The 22,212-nt window shown below is 44.1% G+C and overlaps 1 protein-coding gene across 2 annotated transcripts in view; it reads left to right on the top strand.

The window, feature by feature from the left end:
* The first annotated feature begins 111 nt into the window (after positions 1-111).
* The window catches only part of CPSF2 (cleavage and polyadenylation specific factor 2), a 39,927-nt gene continuing 17,826 nt past the window's right edge, over positions 112-22,212 (top strand). Inside the window, exons 1-9 of one of the 2 annotated variants that reach the window (XM_025189923.2) lie at positions 120-266; positions 9,815-9,899; positions 10,447-10,615; positions 14,076-14,235; positions 14,332-14,437; positions 16,124-16,253; positions 18,774-18,889; positions 19,803-19,990; positions 21,728-22,018. In XM_025189923.2, the coding sequence (XP_025045708.2) occupies positions 10,467-10,615; positions 14,076-14,235; positions 14,332-14,437; positions 16,124-16,253; positions 18,774-18,889; positions 19,803-19,990; positions 21,728-22,018 (1,140 nt within the window). In that variant the 5' untranslated portion in view covers positions 120-266; positions 9,815-9,899; positions 10,447-10,466. Of the gene's footprint in view, positions 267-9,814; positions 9,900-10,446; positions 10,616-14,075; positions 14,236-14,331; positions 14,438-16,123; positions 16,254-18,773; positions 18,890-19,802; positions 19,991-21,727; positions 22,019-22,212 lie in introns of both variants that reach the window. The other variant, XM_014578876.3, reaches the window with a different exon arrangement.

Genomic DNA, 22,212 nt, shown 5'->3' with positions numbered 1-22,212 from the left:
CTGAGACTCTGTGGCCCAGCCCGCATAATAATGGGGCTGCGAAACCTCAAGGCCCGAGGGTCCTGAGATGTACTCCCCCGGGTTCAGAATGGGACCGTCCATTCCCCTTTCGCTTTCTCCAGCTGCCGAAGCCGCTCCTCCTCTCCCTCCCCCCGTTTTCAAAATGGCGGCAGCTGTGGAAGACACGGGGTCTGGCTGAGGAGGAGGCCGGGTCTCCTCTGCGCTGTCCCCGCTGCGTTTAGGGGCGGCGTAGGGCTGGTGGTGAGGTAGGTGCCAGGCTGCCTCGCTTCGCTTCCCCCCCGTTCCCGGGCGGAGCCGGTGACAGGGCGCTGCATGCTGGCCCCTGACAAGCTAGAACGCTTCCCTCCCCCCCTCGGCCCAGGCTGATGTGGGTGGGGGAGTTTATTGCGGCGCCCCGGCATCCGCGACAGCGCGGGGAAGACGCTTCCCTGCCGCCGGGATGTCTTGGGATCGGAACTCGCCTCCATGAGCGGAGGGGGCGAGACCCTCCCCACCGCGAGCGAGGGGGGCACCTACCGAAGGAGGTGGAGATGAGAGTCTGCTCTCTGAGTGCGCGCTGGGAACAGATTCCATTGAATGAAGGACCCTGGCTATAGGGGTCTTGTGAAGTGTTCTAGCTCATCCCCTCCCCCTCAGGCGAGTTAACCTAAACCATCCCTGCCTGCTTTTAAATGCCTCCAAAGGTGGGTGTTATAGAAGTTCCCTGGGATGAGAACTTAATTACTGTTCCAGTTAGAAAAACATTCTGATATCTAACCCTGTTCTCTCTTGCTGCAGATTAAGCCCTTTACTTATTGTCCTGCCTTCAGTGGACATGGAAACCAGTTGAACCTAATCCTGTTAATAACAGCCTTTAACATATTGGAAGACTATTTTCAGGTCCCCTCTGTTTCCTTTTCTCAAGACTAATCATGTCCAATCTTTAGACAAAGGAGACCTAACTCATTCTCTGCTTTCATTAGTATTTTGTAAGTTATATTAAAAAACCCTCCTGCATGATTGTAATGATAGCTAGGAAATGATGCATTTATTAATCTAAGGAATAGGAGGGAAGACAGCAGAATAAAGAAAATGGATTTCAAGAAGGCAGACTTCAGCAAACTTGAGTTGGTAGGTAAGATCCCATTGGCAGCAAGTGTAAGGCTAGGTCTATACAAGACTCAGAAGGTTAGCTTAAAGTGTGCAACTCTAGCTACGTAAATAACATAGTTAGAGTTGACATACTGTAACCTTATTTTGGCGCTGCTTCTGCAGTGAGAGATCAATGGGAACAAATGCTCCTGTTGAGACTTCCCTTACTCAGGAGCGGTCTGAGGCCGGCTGCGGCAGCTGGCGCCCCAGACAGAGCATGCGATCGGTGCCCCCGCCTGCAGGGCAGTTAATGGACTAACATCATTGGTGGGCGCCCGTGACGTCATCAGCGGGCACCCCTGCCCTTACTCCTCATGAATCAAAAAGTACCTGTATCAACCAGGGATGCCTTCAGCGTTCGATTTAGCGAGTCCTTACTAGACCTGCTAAATCAAATGCCAGAAGATTACTGGCACAGTAAGTTTAGATGTGGCCTAGGAGAAAACAGTTTGAAAGAGTGAGCAGTTTTTTAGAGAGAACTTATTAGGGGTGTGAGCAAGCTATCTCACTGCGGAAAAAATAGGAATTATAGCCGAAGACCACTTTGATCCAACCAGGAAATTTTCAATGATCCGAAACTCAAAAAAGAATCCTATAGAAAGGAAAATTAGATCAAATTATAAAGACGGAGTATTAAAAAACAAAAAGCACCACAAGCAGGAAGGGACACAATTAAGCTAAGCCACAATGAGATCAAACTAGCTAGTGGCATAAAGAAGAAGAAAATGTTCTAGAAATGCATTAGATGCAAGAGGAAGACCACGGACAGGATAGGCCTGTTACACAATAGGGAGAACTAATAACAGAAAATGTAAACATGGCTGATGTGCTAAATGATTTTTTTCATTTTTCACCAAAAAGATTAGTGGCAATTGGACATCTAACATAGTGACTGACATGAAAATGAAGTAGGAGTTGAGGCTGAGCTAGAGAAAGAACAAGTTAAAAATTTCTTAGACAAGTTAGATAACTTCAAGTCAGCAAGGCCTGGTGGAAATATATCTTGAAATACTCAAGATGCTGACTGAAGAAATATCTGAGCCAATAGCTATTATTTTTGAAAATTTATGGAAGGCTGGAGAGATTCTGGAGGACTGAGAGCAAATATAGTGCTAGACTCTAGAAACCCGATTAAGAATAGCCCTGGAGGATTACAGACCTGTCAGTTTAACTTCAGTACCCAGAACCTAGAAGATAATAAGGTAATAATTAACAGTCAACATGGATTTGACAAAAACAAATCCTGACAAACCAACCTAATAGCTTTCTTTGACAGTGTAACAAGGTTTCTGCATGGGGTGAAACAATTAATGGTTTACTCATGGAGGAATTCTGCATCACTCTGTGCACAAAGTATTCATGGATCCCTCAAATTTTTTTGCTTCCCTGTAAAAAAATATGACTTCTGATGGGGAAACAAAGGGAAGTTGCAAGAGTGGCCACTTGTCATTTCAGGTGCCTGGGACAGAGAAAAATAACTATTTGGGATTAGAGAGGGGGAGGGAATGGGGGGATGAGGGTGCCCCACCCAGTCAACCCTATCCTTTGCTAATATCAGCTGCTACTTCTGGCTGGGCATCTTCTTCCCTTGCAAGGTGTGACTGGAGCTGGTTAGACACACCCCCAGAAAACGTCCCTGACTGTACGAAACTCTGCACCCCCACTTTCTGCCCCCAACATTCTTTAGGCATTAGAGGAAAGTTTGTTTTATGGGGAGCTGATCTCCCCCATCTGCCCAACACCCATGGCTGTGTCTAGACTGGCCAGTTTTTCTGGAAAATCAGTCGCTTTTCTGGAAAAACTTGCCAGCTGTCTACAGTGGCCGCTTGAATTTCCGCAAAAGCACTGACTTCCTACTGTAAGAAATCAGTGCTTTTTGCGGAAATACTATGCTGCTCCCGTTCGGGCAAAAGTCCCTTTTGCGCAAAAGGGGCAGTGTAGACAGCTGAGATTTGATTTCTGCAAAAAAGCCCCGATTGCGAAAATGGCGTTCGGGGCTTTTTTGCGGAAAAGCACGTCTAGATTGGCCACGGACGCTTTTACGCAAAAAGTGCTTTTGCGGAAAAGCATCCGTGTCAATCTAGACGCTCTTTTCCGAAAATGCTTTTAACGGAAAACTTTTCCATTAAAAGCATTTCTGGAAAATTATGCCAGTGTAGACGTAGCCCATGTATCCAGACTTCCCCATATCTAGCTCTTCTGCCAAGCCTTACCTGCCACAATTGAACCTCCTTCCCTAGGCCTGTACAAATAGACCCCCATGGCTCAGGACCTCCATTGAGCTTCCCACCCCTGCACTTAACCCAGCCCTCACGCTTCCCACCACGTGATTGACCCATCCCTTCACTTGTATCACCATGACAACTCCTCCACACCTGGACTCTTACCCCACTGAGCTTCAACCAGCTGTACACAGGCTCCTTCCCCACTCTCCCACCCCTGGACTGGCATCTGTTGAACCTTCCATGCTCTGTCTCCTAATTACTATCACCCAGACCATCCAATGAGCCCCAATCATCTTCACCTGGACCCCTTGACAGAGTCCCATTCCCTCTGCACTGGGAACCCTCAGTAAGCCTTTGTGCACACAGATTTTCCCCACCTCCTAGTCTACTATGATCTCCTCTAGACCAGAAAGCTACTATCATTAGCTAGGTTCATGGTGGTCACAAAGAGGACAGACCTCTTTGTGGAGACCCTGCTACACTATCTCTACCTTTGAGTGCAGGTGCCTGAATTAGGGATGTAATAGTGTAGTCAGTTAACTGATACGCTAAAGCTTATAGGTTAATGCTATAGACTACATGCACTTTCCCCTTCTTCCCCCACCAGTACATTTTTTTAGCAGGCTAGCCAGCAACCTGACTCGGTCCTTGCTTGTGATGTGTCCAGGACCTACCCCTGCTGCTGTTCTGCAGGCAGACCTGCTCAGTTCCAACTTGGGCTGGGAGCTCAGACCTTCCCTGGACACGGGCTGCTGCCATCCTGCACTGCTGCCTCCATCAGAGGCAGCAGTATGGGGTGGCAGGCAGCTGGTCTGTGAGAGGAGCTGTTTTTTAAACTGGCTGATATTTATACTGAGGCAGCATTGTGGAATGGCAGGAAGCTCCGCGGGATTGGGGCCAGAGCACACTGGCTGCTGCTCCTGCCCCCTGGTACGATAGAATAGTTGAGTAACCAATACAAATTCATGAGGTTAATCTACTATTCAATTAAGCAATATTTAACATCCCTAGTCTGAATCCAATTTGGTATGCTGGAGGATGGTCCCAACAGAAACCACCAGAATTGGAGATTTTCTAGAGTATGACCAGAGAAGCCTGGGGGAATCCATGAATGCATGGTGTTCTCCACCCTTTAGACCCCTTCCCCTCCTGCATGTTCTCCAGGAGGTAGGGGGTGTATTCTTATCACACACCTCTTGGTTTTTCCTTGAGATCTTCTGTGAGATGATGCTCCTCATCCTTCCCTAAGCCCAGGATCTTCAGACTTTTTGATCAGGCCTCTTCCCCGCAAGCTCTCCCATGTCTTCCTCCTTTTCATAACCCAAGCTGGCTGTGTGCCTTGTAGGCAGCTCACTTCCAAACTGCACCAAGGGAACAAGTTTACATGCTCATGTGCCACATGTTTTAATTCGTAATCCTCATGTCACAGTCTGATACCAAGTGGTGAGGCCTACTACTACCTGTGGAAGATGAGGGAACCTGCTGAGCCAGTCTGGACTCTACCCTGGGTTCTCAGAGCCTGCCAGATATATAAGCTGATAGCTCCTTCATGGGGCCATGAGCACTGGTGTTTACTTGGCAAAGTTCACATAATCTCTTAACGCCTGCCTATTCTGAAGCACGAGGAAGCCTGGCACACACACATCTGGAATATGCCAGGTTGCAATCCCTTTTCTGGCTCCTTCAGAGCCTCTTGAGATTCTGGCTGCATTTTACCCTACACCTCTTCTTCTATGCATATCCTGTCTGTGATCTACAAAGTCATAAGACTTCATCAGTGTCCTCCTGGAACTGGCCAAAGTAGCTATTTATAATACCAGGAGAAGGCTGGTAGATGTGGAGGTGCTTTGTGACTGGGCCTATTTCCACTCCTCCCTTCTCTCACACATCTGGGTAGAGTTCCTTGAGGGTGGGGGGCAATCTGCTGGTTTTCCAGAGAACTTTGAGCAGTGGGCACTGTCTGGGATTCTCTGTTGTCCCCCTCTGTGTCCATAATTTTCAACCCATGCTCCCCGCACCTGACCCGGTTACTTATTTATTTCCTTTGCTTATTTGTATCCTGGGTCAAGTGGCTTCCTCCCACAAGAGTGAGGGAGGGGCTTTTAGGTGCCTGTCTGCTTCCTGGAATTCAGTAAGGTGCCCCTGCACTTGGCGTGGCCCTACCAAAGGTCTATCTAGCTTGGTCTTCTGTCTTCCAATTGTGGCCTATGCCAGATGCTTTAGAGCAGGGGTGGGCAAATACTGGCCCATGGGGTAGGTCTGGTCTACCAGAATTAGCCCCTGGCAGGCTCTCACCCTGCTATATTACTTGCACTTCCACAGGTACATGGGTTCACAGCTCCTGTTGGGTACAGATCGCTGTTCCCAGCCAATGGGGGCTGCTATCACCCATATCTGCAGAAGTGCTGAAAAAATATAGCAGCAGTGGCCCACCAGGGGCTTACCCAGGTGAACAGACAGTGTTTTCTTGCCTACCTCCATTTTAGAGGGACTGAACAGAGCAGGTAATCATTAGGTGATGCATCCTTTGTCATTCCAAGGTTCTGGCAAACAGGCCAGGGACTTTCCTGCTGAGCTACCTCACCCAGATTGCCCTATATAGAACACTGTCATCCCACTTCTGGATTCATCTACTAAGTCCCTTCATACTTGGATCCTCCTTGGCTGAGCCTGTGTGCCCCACTTCTGGACTGGGGCTGGGGTATGCATAAGAGATACTGCTCTTCTTCCTGTATTGGTTTGTCTGATGCAGAGGCACATTTTTGGAGCAGGATTCCACCAAGAGTAAGATGTACAGGCAGTCCCCGGGTTACGTACAAGATAGGGACTGTAGGTTTGTTCTTAAGTTGAATCTGTATGTAAGTCGGAACTGGCGTCCAGATTCAGCCGCTGCTGAAACTGACCGCCAGTTCTGACTTACATACAGATTCAACTTAAGAACCCCAAGCTTCCCCAAGTCAGCTGCTGCTGAAACTGATGAGCGCTGATTCCAGGAAGCCTGGGGCAGAGCAACTCTGCCTCTGGCTTCCTGTAGTCAGCGCTGGTCAGTTTCAGCAGCGGCTGACTTGGGGACGCCTGGGGCAGAGCAACTGGGGTGCTGCTGGGTTGCTCCAGTAGCACCCTTCGGTGCTACTGGACCAACCCAGCAGCACCCCAGCTGCTCTGCCCCAGGCGTCCTGATTCAGCCACTGCTGAAACTGACCAGCAGCGGCTGAATCAGGACCTGGGGCAGAGCAGCTGGGATGCTGCCGGGTTGGTCCAGTAGTGCCCAGAGCGGGTGCTGCAGGACCAATCCGCAGCGCCCCAGCTGCTCTGCTCCAGGGTCCAAAACAAAAGCCTGGTCTGCTGGGGGGAGGGGGCACACTATCTGCGCCCTCCCCCCCCCCCCCAGCAGACCAGGGACACGGGGAGCAGAGCAGCAGCGGCAGCGGGGTGCCGCGCCTCTGAGGCTTTGCTCTGGCAAAGTCTCAGAGGCGCGGGACCCCTCCGCCCCGCGGCTGCGGCTTCAGTCCCAGTGCCTGTGGTCTGCTGGGGATCATCCCCAGCAGACCACAGGCACCGGGACCCAAGCGGCAGCAGCGGCAGTTCCCGTGCTTCTGAGGCTTTGCTCTGGCAAAGCCTCAGAAGCGCGGGAACCCGCCCAGTGCCCCTGGTCTGCTGGAGACGGTCTCCAGCAGACCAGGGGCACCGGAGCAGCTTACGAACGGGGCTTTCTCGCCCCGGAGCTCGCAGGTAGCAATCCGCTACCTCGACCTCCGGGGCGAGAAAGCCCCGTTCGTAAGTGCGGATCCAACATAAGTCGGATCCGCGTAAGTCGGGGACTGCCTGTATTACATATTGAACTTAGTAAGGCTTTTGGTACTGTCTTACACCTCATAAACAAACTAGGGAAATAGATCCGAGCTGGAGCTACCGTTAGGTGAGTTCCTAACTGGAAAACTGTTCCCAGAGAGTAATTATCAGTGGTTCTCAATGAAGTTGGAAGACCTTAGTGAGTGGTGTCCTGCAGGTATCAATGCTAGATCCAGTTCTGGACCATATCTACTAAAACCTTTTAGGTAAGCTAGGAGGAGAGGTAGCTACTTTGGAGGGTAGAGATAGGGTCCAGAGTGACGTAGACAAATTGGAGGATTGGGCCAAAAGAAATCTGTTGAGGTTCAACAAGGACAAGTGCAGAGTCCTGCACTTGGGAGAGAAGAATCCCAAGCACTGTTACAGGCTGGGGACCGACTGGCTAAGTAGTAGTTCAGCAGAAAAGGACCTGGGGATTACAGTGGATGAAAAGCTGCATATGAGTCAGTAGTGTGCCCTTGTAGCCAAGAAGGCTAATGGCATATTGGGGTGCATTAGGAGGAGCATTTCCAGCAGATCTAGAGAAATTGTTCCCCTTTATTTGACATTGGTGAGGCCACATCTGGAGTATTACGTCCAGTTCTGGGACCCCCAATATAGAAAGGATGTGGATGCATTGGAGAGGGTCCAGCAGAAGGCAACCAAAATGATCACATGAGCTATGGGAAAGAAATTTGGAATGAGGAATTTGGGCTTATTTAGTCTGCAGAAGAGAAGAGTGAGGGGGGATTTGATAGCAGCCTTCAGCTTCCTGAAGGGAGGTTCTAAAGAGGATGGAGAGAGGCTGTTCTCAGTAGTGACATATGGCAAAACAAGGAGCAATGGTCTCAAGTTACAGTGGAGGAGGTCCAGGTAGGTTATTAGGAAAAACTATTTCACTAGGAGGGTGGTGAAGTACTGGAATGAGTTACCTAAGGAGGTGGTTGAATCTCCATTCCTAGAAGTTTTTAAGTCCCAGCTTGACAAGGCCCTGGCTGGGATGATTTAGTTAGGGTTGGTCCTACTTTGTGCAGGGGACTGGACTCAGTGACTCCTGAGGTCTCTTCCAGCCCAAGGATTCTAGGATAATTGCATAGAACATGCACTTAACACAGTTTGTAGTTGATACCAAGCTGGGAGGAGCTGCTTGAAGGATAGGATTACAGTAGAACCTCAGGCTTATGAACACCAGAGTTATGAACTGACTGGTCAACCCCACACCTCATTTGGAACTAGAAATATGCAATTAGGCAGCAGTAGAGACCAAAAAACAAAAGTATGGTACAGTAACAAACATAAACTACTAAAAATATAAAGGGAAAGTTTTAAAGGATTTGACAAAGTACTCTTTCTGTGCTTGTTTCGTTTAAATTAAGATGGTTAAAAACATTTTTCTTTTGCATAGTAAGTTTTCAAAGTTATATTAAGTAAATATTTAATTGTAAGCTTTTTTGTAAGCAAGACACAAGTAATTCTTCCACTCTGCAGATACGGTCTCAACTGGAATTCTGGGTCCAGTTCTGTTTGCCATATTTTAGGAAACCGAAGAAAAAAAATCCAGACGAGATCAACAAAACATATATGAGGAAAGGTTAAAAAATTGGTTTCTTTAGTTTGGAGAAGAGACAATGGAGGGAAGGGATATAAAAATTTGAAACAAGCGAAGGGATAAAAGTTGTCATTAACTTTTGAGGCTAGGACAAGAAACAATGGGCTTAAATTGTGGCAAAGGAGGCTTAGGTTGGACATGAGGAAAAACTTCCTAACAGGTTAGCTAACACTGAAATACGTAGGAAGGTTGCAGAATCCCCATCATTGAAGGCTTTTAAGAATAGGTCCAATGGTTCTCAAACTAGGTCATGACATCTGTATTAATGAGGTTCCCACTTGCTGGGTCTGGCTAAAGCTGAAATTCTCAGCAGCAGTGCTCAGGCTTGGGCAGCAAAGTTCAGGTTACAGTTTCCCTTCACAGGGTGGCTGGGCTCAGGCTTCAGCCCTGGGGTGGCAGAGCTAGGCTTGGACTTCAATTACCCTTCCTCTTTTGTGTAGTAATTTTTATTGTCAGAAGGGATTGTAGTGCAATGACGTTTGAGAACCATTGGATTAGACCAGTGGTCCCCAACCTTTTGGGTCTGCCGGGCGCCCGGGGATGGGGCCACGCATGCGCCACGTGCCCGGGGGCAGCACCGCGCATGTGCCGCGCGCCTGGGAGCAGCACCACACGTGTGCCGCGTGCCAAGGGTGGGAGCCGCACATACGCCGGGAGCGCAAGTATGGCTCGGGCTGGCCCGGGTAACCAGGTGGGTGCACATAAATGCCCGGGCACTGCGTTGGGGACCACTGGATTAGACAAATACAGTGAAAGCTTTGTTATCCAGCACTCTTAACCTGAAAACTTTAACTGGCATTGCCCCCAGCCACAATACTGTCACATCTTCAGGCGCACAGGCCTGACTTGGTTTACCAGGATTGGCTTAACAATTTATTGAAGAAGTACTAATCATCTTTAACTCAAAATAGAAGTGTGAGACCAACTGCCTCACACTACAAAACTACTAATATTAAAAACTTGAGTTTTACTATTATTGTCCATTGATTTTTCCTAGGTTGATGGGACCCTCAGATAACCGGAATTTTTAGATAACTGGAACACCCTAATCCCTGAGCGTGCCGAATAACACAGGTTTTACTGTATGTGTTAGGAATAATCTAGTTATTGCTTATTCTCGTTGAGTGCAAGGGACTGGACTAGATGATCTACTGAGGTCCTTTCCGGTCCTACACTTCTGTGTTCTAGTTTCTCAAGGTTTTCCTGTTTCTTGTTAGTCTGCCTTTCTCTTCATCTTCGGTGTAACTTCTTTATGTTTGCCTATCCCCAACCATTTTAATGAACAATCCCTTTTAAATAGAAAATTGCCATACATTGTCTTGCAACTTTTTTGATGGTTTACATTAATAAAAATGTGTTAGATTATAGGGAAATACCTGAAAACAATTTCAATTTAAGAACAATATTAAATACAAATACAATCTGTGATTGTATTTAAAATATAACAGCTTAAATAATAGTGTCAGTAGAATTTCTGGTAATTGATAACTTGAAGTATTATCTAGTAATAAAATTATTACTGATGTGCATATGTTTACACAAATTATAAAATAATGGTTGGTCAAAATATCTAAACTACTTTGTATTAGGTGTTTACATTTTTTTCTTTTTAAAATATTGTTTTGGTAGGCAAATATTTGGACAGAAAAATGACATCCATTATCAAGTTGACTACACTCTCAGGAGTGCAGGAGGAATCTGCTCTATGCTATCTGCTGCAGGTAGACGAGTTTCGTTTTTTATTGGACTGTGGCTGGGATGAGAATTTTTCAATGGATATCATTGATTCTCTAAGGAAGTAAGTAGTTACATATTGCTTGTTTGTTTTGTTTTTTTAAAAGTCCTTAAAAGAATGCATATATTATAGGATAGTATTTCATGCTCATGTTGAATCAAAATCCAGCATTTATATTTTCTGTTTTAAATTGCATAGATGATGAAGAAAATCACTTTTCTAAAATCATTTTTACTAAACAGATCTGCTTTGTATATTCTGAGTTATATCCGCTTGCATTCATTACAAAAGTATGCTTTATACATCAAATAGCCCCACATATCCGATAAATACAGCTATGAGATACTGTGTTTGGGTCCATTCTGACCTTTGCATTATCAACAGAAGTAACTAAATACAAATAGTGGAATCTGATTACTGATCTTGCATAAGCTAGAAAGAAAACGGTTTGACTCTCAGCTGCTATCTGATATTTGGGTTGTCTGAAAAAAAATCAGTGTTTTAAACTGAGCAAGTTAGACCTCAGTTCTGCAGCAAATGCATACTGGTGGTCTCTTGCATTAAGCCTTATTTACTTTAGGGATGTTAAAGACTAGTCGACTACCTGATAAGCATTTGCTTATCGGATAGTCTTTTGACTAGTCAATATCCCCCTCTCCCTTTGCTGCCTTTATGAGATAGAGGCAGCAAAAGGCAGGGAAGGAGTACTTCAAAGTGGCAGTGCTGCATAGCAGCGCTGCCACTTTGAAACCCCAAGGTGGCCGCTGCTCAGCTGATACATGGATCAGCTGTGCAGTGGGCTGCCCCTTTAAAACACCGTCTCTGTGATTGAAAGGGGCAACCGTGGAGCCCGGGGTCAACTGGGGACTCCTCAGCTGACCCCAGGCTCCTAGCACCGTGCAATGTAGCATTGAGCCCAGGGTCTGCGGGGGACTCTTGTGCATTTCAAAGCAGGCATGCCGCATGCAGCCTGAAGTCAGAGGGACTTCCCGCTGGCCCCGGGCTGTACTTGGAGTTCCGCATTCCTCCTTTGAAATGTACAAGCTCTTGTACATTTCAAAGGAGGAATGCGGAAGTGCCTATTGACTAATCAAATTCCATCAACTTGTCAATTAACCGCACTTTAACATCCTTAATTTAATTCAGTGATGGCTCTGTGTATGTGCAGAGAGAGGTCATCCTATTTCCCCTCTGAGTCTAAGATTTGGGCCTAAATACTGAAGTTCCTGAGAGAACATAAAGTTCTCACAGTGCTAATTTTAATCGCTAGTTATACCATCACACATTAAAATCTTGTTCAACATCACATTGATACAATAATTGCAATATGTCTTTAATGTTTTGAAAAGTTTCTTGAATCATACAGTTCAGTCTTCTGGAAAAGAATTTTCTTGCTACACATACTTCTCTGATATGTGCAATATACATGTGTTTCAGCTAATAAATGTTTTTCACTTGCCTGCTGTTCTATATGTCTCTATTTTTATAAAATACTGAGCTAGTACAGGTTGGACCTCCTTAGTCTGGCACCCCCTCAGGACCTGACTGGTCCTGGATGAGGGATTTTGCTGGACTAGGTAAGGTAATATCTGTTTTGCCTCTCCTGCCCCCCTGGCACTGCCTTCCTCCTCCCCAACCCTGGCCTTGCTGCCAGCCTCTCAGCCAGCTTCCCCCTACCACTGGCCCCTTTACTCACACGACTCCTGGCCCCATTGTGACAGCCCTGACTCCGGCATGCACAGCCCTGACTCCAGCCCCCTGGGGCAGCCCCCCTGTTGGGATCCAGCTGCACTGCCATGCGACATCTCCACTTGGATTTCAGCCTTGGTCAGCAGCCCCTCTGCCTTCCAGACTTACTGGGCAGCTCCACAGGTTGCAGCGGGTCTGCCGGTCTCTTTGCTGTGCTGCTGGGCAATAACCCTGCTCCCGGGTTCCTGGTCCTGCCACTAGGTAGCCCTGCAATCAGGCTCCCAGCCCGCGAGGCAGCTGTGCTGCCTTTTAGTCCCACTGGGCAGCTGCGCCGCTTGGCGGTCAGGCTCCTGGTTGTGCTGCCATGCAGCCTCGCTGCCTCCCAGTCTCGCCAGGCAGTTTCAGTGTTGGGCTCTGTCCCCACTGCCTCCCGTCCACCACCACCACTACCACCACCACCTGAAGTGTCTCCACTGGGCAGCAGCCCTACTGTTGAGCTGCAGTTTTGCTGCCATAGGGCAGCTCTGCTGGAGGGCTCCCAGCCACCAACCCTCCACCAGGACTCTCTGGTCCTGGGACGTCCGTGGTTCTGCTGGACTAGGGATGTTGCCAAACCAGAAAGTCACGGTTAAAAGAAGTTCAACCTATAGGTCAAATAATCAGTGTTCTTACTTTTTTAAAAAAAGGTGCAGTCACTGTTGTTTGAAATACTTAAATTTGACCCCTTCATCTTTCTTTAGATAATTTTTTAACTTTGGCTCTTACAGATTTGGGTCTTGATTCTGCAGTGTTTACCTTTGTTTTTTCTTTAATGAAACTTTTCAAATGAACAAAGGCTGTATAATTGGGCCCCGAATTCTAGTTTACATTTATTAGTTGTGAAAATAAATTAACGTTTCTTAAAATCTTTTGATAGTGTAAGCCATTCAGTTATGTAGCAAAGGTGTTAAATCATCTAATCTTTTATGATATATATAATTGTAATACAAATAAACACTAAACAAGCATAATCATTCTGGGGGAAAGAGAAAATATGTCATGGTACAGTTAGAACTATTCGTGTTCCAGAGCCACCTAGTCATAAATAATTAAATTGAGAAAACTAGTTTTGTAAAAAGCTAAGGGAAATTACATTCTAAGTCTATTTGGAGATTGGATTTAAGCTATGCCAATTGGGAAATGTTGTTTTAATCCATGGTTGGGGAACCTAAAGCCCAGAAGCTGGATGTGGCCCCCAATTTGCCTAGATCTAGCCCCTGAGGATTAGGCTGGAGCACGTAAAATCTACTAGCCTGGGCCCCCCTAGGCTCTGATGTGCAAAAGTGGAGAGTGTCTTTCCATGCCAATGAATGGTTATTATGGGGGTTTTTTGGTAAGAGGGATTGCTTTTTTTGTGTGTGTGGCCTATGACTGTTTTGGGTATTTTTTGTGGGTCAGCGGCCCTCAACCCAAAAAGGTTCCCCACCCCTGTTTTAATCCTTTTTCTTACTATTACTTATCTCAAATAGTAGTAATGCAATTCCTGTGTATTTGGAATTTGCCAAATTAGGAAATTAAGCACTTTTGAAAAGTTTTCTCTAAGTGACTTTGGATTCTAAGTAATTTTTGAAAAATGACTTGGACACATAGGCTCCTAAGTCACTTAAGTATCTCTTAACATTTTATTCTTAATCTTTTTTTAATAACAATTATTACAACATTTCCTTAGTTCAAAGTCCCCTTTTTGTTGAGGGACAAACAGAGTGATTTCTCTTCTGCTTGGCATTTCAGTTTTGCACTTGACGTTACCACAGAAATAGTCTTTTTTTCATGTATATTTCCTTTTTCCTCTTAGATATGTACATCAGGTTGATGCAGTACTACTTTCTCACCCTGATCCCCTACATCTTGGTGCTCTTCCATATGCAGTTGGCAAAATGGGTTTAAACTGTGCTATTTATGCAACCATTCCTGTATATAAAATGGGACAAATGTTTATGTATGATCTCTATCAGGTATGCTTTACTTCATATTTTCACATTTATTTAATTTCTTTGAAGATGATTTTCAGGCTTTGTAATATGTTTTCCTTTTTTTCCCTTTTATGCTAGTCTCGCCACAATACAGAAGATTTCACTCTTTTTACATTGGATGATGTAGATGCAGCTTTTGATAAAATACAGCAGCTCAAGTTCTCTCAGATTGTGAACTTGAAAGGTAAAACTACAGCAAAAGATGCAGTAGCTGACTTGTCTTTTAATGCCTGTGTCTGGGACTGGTTTGTGGCCTGGGAGTTTGAGACCCCTAGTGTAAGCTGTCATAGTTTGATTGCTAGCTGAGGATTTGCTCCAATGATTATATTTCAGAAAAAGGCCCCGCTTCCATTGAAATTAATGAGGATTATTCCAGATTGAATTTGGCTCTCCTGTCCTATATTTTATTTCTTGTCTTTATTTTTTCTGATGCCTTCCACATCTCTCAAATACATCTTGTTGCTAGTTAATTGAAGGTAACATTATTGACAGCTGCTTACATATTTTCCCCAAGTGAAAAGGAGCACAAATAAAAACAAAATCGAGTCCTTCAGGAAATGGACAGAAAAGTTGGGGATTTATGCTCAAATTATAGTAGTCTAATGCAGTGGTTCTCAACCAGAGGAACACACATGCCCGATGGTATGCAAAGGTCTTCCAGGGGTACATCATTTTATCTAGATATTTGCATAGCTTTACAACAGGTACAAAGAAAACACTAGCTTAGTCAGTATAAATTAAAATTTCATACAATGATTTGTTTATACTCATCTATATGATGCAAGCACAATAGTTATATTCCGAGTGATTTATTTTATAATTATATGGTGAAAACGAGAATGCAGCTTTTTCAGTAGTTGTGCTGTAACACTTATGTATTTTATGTCTGATTTTGTAAGCAAGTGATTTTTTTTTTTGTGAGGTGAAACTTAGAGATACATAAGATAGATAAGACTCCTTGAAGGGGTCTTGTAGTCTGGAAAATTGAGAGCTACTGCTTTTAAGCATTAACCCATTTATGGAGACAAAGTTAAGTCCTGTCCAGACTAACTGAACCAATAAGAAGACTTGTAAAGTTTGAATTGTCTTATAACTTGGTCCCTTGATTTGTCATATTTGTAATGTAAATTAGTTCAGAGAGTACACACTGGACATTTCCAAGAATTGAAAGTTTGCACTGGTTACATACCAAATTGTGCTCCATCTTTCTCTCTAGTGCTGCATCACCACATTTGTGTATTGTCATAAATTCTAAGACTATTTCCATGCAAATAAGTGGTGTATTACCTATTCTATGGCACACTAGAAATACATTTCCTGATATTTTTCATAAAAAATAAGTGAGAGTCCTCATGGTCTGGGTGATTTCTAATCTGTGTAACTACACACATCTTGTGTCTTTTCATAGAAACAGTCATTATTTAAAACATGCTGTTCTCTTGCTGCTACTCTGTAATATTGCTGTATGGTTAAATGCAATCACTCTGTACTCCAGAGATGGCTACATTTCATCAATTCATTTGTATGTTCATAGAATAGGCAAAAAGTGCCACTAGTTATGTGTTTCACGGGCAATGCAGCACAGCTGGAACAAACTTAACCTAAGACTGGTATACCTTTCCCCACTCTCCATTTTTCCAAGGCTAAATGGGGAAGAATTCCTAATCACAGGGAATACTGAAACCTTCCACAGTTATTAGTAGTCAGGCTGGAGGGAATACTGATATCTGGTTTCCCTAATATACTCTCCCTCCCTCAATAGTATCTCAGGGTTAGTGGTTTATTTCAAACTGCCTTGTGGTTGGGATAATGTGTTGTAAGATGCATGCTATATCTGAAATATTGAAAAGTTACAATATTGTTCCTGCAGGGAAAGGGCATGGTCTTTCTATTACACCACTGCCAGCTGGTCACATGATAGGAGGCACAATTTGGAAGATTGTCAAAGATGGAGAAGAAGAAATTATTTATGCTGTTGACTTCAACCACAAGAGAGAGATGTATGTACAACACAGCAAATCATTTTCCTCTAAATTTCAGTTAGTATTGCTAGATAATTTAAACAGCCTGAAACATTCTTGCACTAACATAAAATACTAAGATTGCCAACTTCATTTCAACTCAAGTAGCTAGATTTGATGGTGGCTATGTAAAACATAACAGCACGGTCTCTATTTCCTCCTTTTCAAATCCTATTTTTAGTTTGTCAGTTTTCAAGCAATGTCCAGTGCTACAGCTGGGGGCAGTAGAGGGAAATCTCTCTTCCCAATTGAAAAGGAAAAATAAAAATATAAACATTATCTTTTTTAATAAAAATTTAAAAAACAATTTTCTTAGAAGTAGAATGAGACAATGATAAATAGCTGTCCCTTTTATCCAGGAAAAACAGTCATGCTAATGAGCTCCTGAATACCAATATGTGGTCCAAGTTCTAGTGAAGACTGCAGATGTGGTGGGAGGGAGGACAGACATAAATGTTGCATAGTAATCTAGATACAAATGCAGATGCCAAAGGCTTCACTTGGCCTGGGAGCAGGGGAGGAGAGTCTGAATCTTAGATTTATATTTGTAGGAAATAGCAGTGTTCGTTTTCTACTATGACCAAAGTTTGATTATAGGGTAATATTTGCTTGTAAGAATATTCACAGCTGGTCTCATGAAGAAGTAATTCAAGAATAAGTCAAATAGGATAGACATTTCATAGTAAATGAAAAAAAAATATAGGTCACTTAGGCCATGTCTAGACTGCACTCTAAAATTGAAATAAGATACAAAATTTGTGCTGCACTAATTGCATATCTTATTTCAATTTTATTTCGAAATAGGTTATTTCAAAATTTGGTCTGTCTACACAGCGCCAGATTTAAAAATACAGGCAGTCCCCGACTTACGCGGACCCGACTTATGTCAGATCCGCACTTACGAATGGGGCTTTCTCGCCCCGGAGCTCGCAGGCAGCGGTCCTGCCACCTCGACCTCCGGGGCGAGAAAAGCTGCTCCCGGTGCCCCTGGTCTGCTGGGGACCATCTCCAGCAGACCAGGGGCACCGGGAGCAAAGCCGCAGCAGCGGCGGGTTCCCGCGCCTCTGAGGCTTTGCCAGAGCAAAGCCTCAGAGGCGCGGCACCCCGCTGCGGCTTTGCTCCCCGTGTCCCTGGTCTGCTGGGGGGGGGGGGGGGCGCAGCTAGTGTGCCCCCCTCCCTCAGCAGATCAGGCTTTTGTTGTGGACCCTGGGGCAGAGCAGCTGGGGCGCTGCCGGTCAGTCCCGCAGCGCTGCTCTGGGCACTACTGGACCAACCCGGCAGCACCCCAGCTGCTCTGTCCCAGGCGTCCTGATTCAGCCGCTGCTGGTCAGTTTCAGCAGCGGCAGAATCAGGACGCCTGGGGCAGAGCAGCTGGGGTGCTGCTGGGTTGGTCCAGTAGCGCCGAGGAGCGGCGCTACTGGAGCAACCCAGCAGCACCCCAGCTGCTCTGCCCCAGGCGTCCCCAAGTCAGCTGCTGCTGAAACTGACCAGCGCTGACTACAGGAAGCTCGAGGCAGAGTTGCTCTGCCCCGGGCTTCCTGGAATCAGCCGCTGGTCAGTTTCAGCAGCAGCTGACTTGGGGACTTAGGGTTCTTAAGTTGAATCTGTATGTAAGTCAGAACTGGCGGTCAGTTTCAGCAGCGGCTGAATCTGGATGCCAGTTCCGACTTACATACAGATTCAACTTAAGAACAAACCTACAGTCCCTATCTTGTACTTAACCCGGGGACTACTTGTAAAGCACTATTTCAAGATATCTCTTATTCCTCATGGAATGAAGTTTACGGGGATGTCGAAATAGTGCATCCATTATTTCTAAAATTATTATATCCCAGAATAGCCTTGCAGTCTAGATGTAACTTTAGTGCTTAAAAGAAGCAAATAGGTATTGTCAAAGTGTTAAGGTCCTTTAAAAGAGGGACACAGGCAAAATTCATTCTCTTTCCCCACTTCCACAAAAGAGAGAATGTATATTCTGTATAGCTTTAGGAAGACTTTGTTTTAATTTAAAATGTGTTAAAGTGACAAATGGAATAAAATCTGAGAATAAGAGTCAAAGAAATTTAAGACATAAAACATCATAATTATTTGGGGTTTATTTGTCTTTAGCTAAGTTTAAGGAGTGATGAGAGATTTGGGCAAGGAAAGGCATGATAAACAGAAAATTAAAACAGAATAAAGTTGTCATGCTTTTGATCTAAACAAAACTATTCTTGCTGAATATGGCCTAAGTGCATGGTTATAAAGTCAGATTATAAATTCCATGTTCCAGTACTTTTTCTCTTAAGAAATACCATCTTATTCTTACAACGAGAGAGATTTTTTTCAAGTTTTTTTTCTTTTTTTGTTAAGACTGAGAGTCTAATTGAAAAATTGCCAAATAACGGGGAATGCCATTTCTGCACATTGGAAACTGGTTCTTAAGACTTTTTTTTTCTTTTACCTTGTGGATGGAAAAGCAAAAACTGCAATTATGTGGCATAACTTCTTTTTCTGCAGCCATTTAAATGGATGTTCTCTGGAAATGTTGAGCAGGCCTTCACTGCTCATCACAGATTCCTTTAATGCTACTTACGTACAACCCAGACGAAAGCAAAGAGATGAACAACTGTTAAGTATGTATTTTGACAAATCAGTTAAAGCAGTATAATAATGGAAAGTGTCTGTTTTTCAATTGAGTTATAAAGTCTTGTCTTTCTATAACAAATATTATACATATGAAAATTGAGAATGCTAAATTTTCAGTTAAGTTCTTGACTTATTTTTATTTTTTTCTAAGGCTAGTGATCCTGTGAATAAATATATTTTAAGATAAAAAGTGCTTGTTATGCTTCCTAACATTGATTCAGAGACTTCATATTTTAATCTAGTCTGAACTGAACTCTTTACTGTGTGATAAGGAATTAATTTCAATAGTTATTTATGCCTCATTTAAAAAATATTAAAAAGGATCAAAAGAAAATGAAATTACTATTAAATATTAAGTTCAAGCCTTTCAAACCTGTACAAGAGAGGCATAGCTCCCATTAATTTCAATCAGTATTGTGTAGCAATATCTTTTGAAGCTAAGATTTTCAGTGCTGCTTAATGTCAGTATGAGTCTGCACAGCAAGGGTTAAGTCAAAATAAGCTATGCAAATTGAGCTGTGTCAATTGTGTAGCTTATTTTGAAATAGCTTATTTGGAAATTGAGAGCATCTACTCAGCACTTATTCCGAAATAGAGCACTCTTCCTCTGACTTCCCTTAACTCGTTCTACAATAAGGGTTACAAGAGTCGGAGTAATAAGTCCTCCAGCTTGATGGTATTTCAACATTATTTTGAAATAACGCTAGTTATTTTGAAATAATGTTGCTGGGTAGACGTACCCTCAGTTAATCTTTGAGATCAGTTTTCTTGGTTATGATGTTTGATAGAGAAAATAAAAATATTTTTCCTCTTCTAAGTATGGTGCTATGTGCAGCTACTAGATTTTAATTAATTAATTAATTAATTATTTTTTATTTCTCCTCTCCCATCTCATTCCAGCCAATGTCTTGGAGACGTTGCGAGGTGATGGAAATGTGTTAATAGCCGTGGATACAGCAGGCAGAGTTCTGGAACTTGCCCAACTTCTTGATCAGATTTGGAGAACAAAAGATGCAGGATTAGGAGTTTACTCTTTAGCACTTTTAAATAATGTCAGCTACAATGTAGTGGAGTTTTCTAAATCACAGGTGTGTTCTGACATTAAAGTAAACTATGAAGGGGCTAATTGTTTTCATTCTTAATACTGCTTGATAGCAATAGGCTTATCCAAGGACATGTAATTCTGTTAGCAGGAAGAAAGATTTCTGTGTTATTGATCTATTACAGAGTGGGTACTCATAACCTAAATTCTTCCCATCAAGTAACATACAGCCAGAATTCTTCCAGTAGCCTGACTTAATAGATAGATAAATTCATTTTCTTTGTACCACATGACCTGTTAGCCTAGGTTGCAGATGTGATTAAGGAAAATTTTAAATATATTTTAATTTATATACAGGCTATGTTATTGCCCACAAAAAGGTATTAGTGAAGAGTAGGGATGTAAGCAACTAGTTGACTTCCAATAAGCATAAGCTTATCGGATAGTCGACTAGTGATCCTAGTAGTTGCTTCCCCCCGCCTTGCTGCCTCTATCAGAGAGAGGCAGGAAGGTGGGGGAGCAAGTGCTGGGGGAAGCTGGCTTAAAAGTCCCACACTGGCCCTGTGCTGTCTGTGCGGCTTCCTTTTGAAATATTCAAGAGCCCCGTTGGGGCTCTTGTACATGTAAAAGCCTGAGGCGCCGCATGGAGTACAGGCCAGTTCCCCACTGGCCCCGTGCTCCCTACTAGGCTTCTACTTTTAAACTGCAGAGAGAGCCAGGCAGTTCCATTTTTCGATGGAAATCCCATAACCTATTTGATTAGTAAATTAGTCTAAATTTAACATCCCTAGTAAAGAGTAGGGATGTAATAGTGTAGTAGATTAACCGATTAACTGATAAGCAAAAGCTTATTGGTGAACGCTATAGACTACATACATTCCACCCTCTCCCCCTCCAGTAAATTTTTTAGCAGGCTGGCCAGCAGACTGGCTCAGTCCCAGCTTGTGCTGGGTCCAGGACTTCCCCTTGCTGCAGCTCTGCATTTAAAGTAGGGGTGGGGAATCTTTTTTTGGGTTGGGTCTGCTGACCCACAGGAAAAACAGTTGGGGGCTGCACACAAGTGAGAAGCAAAAAACTAAAAACAAATCCTTACTGATGTGGCCCCTGACTGAGAAGGAGAAAGACGCTTCCCGCATTCTCCTCAAACACCAGACCCTTGGGGGACCCAGCCTAGTAGATTTTGTGTGCTCCAGCCCCAACATGGGATAGTGTGTGGGAGTGGGCTGGATCACCAACATAAGCTCCTCACTGTTGGGGGAGGCATGAGCCTTGGGGTTGGATTGAGGAAAACTGGTCTGAGGTTCCCCACCCCAGATTTGAAGTGTATTAGGAGCCAGCTGGGCAGGCAGCCTGACTCAGTTCGGGCTTGTGCTGGGTCCGGGAGCTCAGACCGCCCCCCTAGACTGGGGCTGCTTCCTTTATGGACCACCCTGCTGCCTCTGATAGAGATGCAGCAGCACAGAGTGGTGGGGGGGCTCCTTGGGAGTGGGGCTGGAGCGCACTGGCTGCCAGCCCCACCCCCCGGGGCCTATAGAATAGTCAAGTAACTGATAAGAATTCATTAGTTTAATTGACTATTCAATTAACTGATATTTAATATCCCTAGTAAAGAGACTGATTTGTTGTGTGTACATGGTATACCTGTCAACTTGAGAATCTCTAGAAAAGCATTTTTTAATGCTTTCATGTACAAGTATAGAGTTCGTACATTGGTTTTAGTTACTGAAAAGTACCATATAAATCCTACAGACAGCTTAACACTTTTTTCCAACTCCTCTTTTAGGTTGAGTGGATGAGTGACAAACTCATGAGGTGTTTTGAAGACAAGAGGAACAATCCATTTCAGTTCCGCCATCTCTCATTATGTCATGGTCTTTCTGACCTGGCTCGAGTGCCTAGTCCTAAAGTTGTGCTTGCCAGCCAGCCTGACTTGGAATGTGGGTTTTCAAGAGATCTCTTTATACAGTGGTGTCAGGATTCCAAAAACTCTGTAATTTTAACTTATAGGACCACACCTGGGACACTAGCACGATTCCTTATAGACAACCCTTCTGAAAAGGTTATTGATATAGAGGTAAGGAAATATGTTACAATTCACATTTTCTGATGTTTACCAATTGTGGCAGTGTGTGCAAGACTTAGATTACATTTCTTCTTTGATTGTGCTATTGACAATTTTGTCTAGGTGCTGAGAGACTTTAACAGCCACTTGTTTCCTGTTGTGTTAAACTGTAATTATAGATAATCATGGCATCATTAAACAAGAAT

This window comes from Pelodiscus sinensis, chromosome 4, assembly GCF_049634645.1.
Source record: "Pelodiscus sinensis isolate JC-2024 chromosome 4, ASM4963464v1, whole genome shotgun sequence".
Taxonomy (NCBI): Eukaryota; Metazoa; Chordata; order Testudines; family Trionychidae; genus Pelodiscus; species Pelodiscus sinensis.
This window is presented reverse-complemented; position numbering and strand designations above follow the sequence as displayed.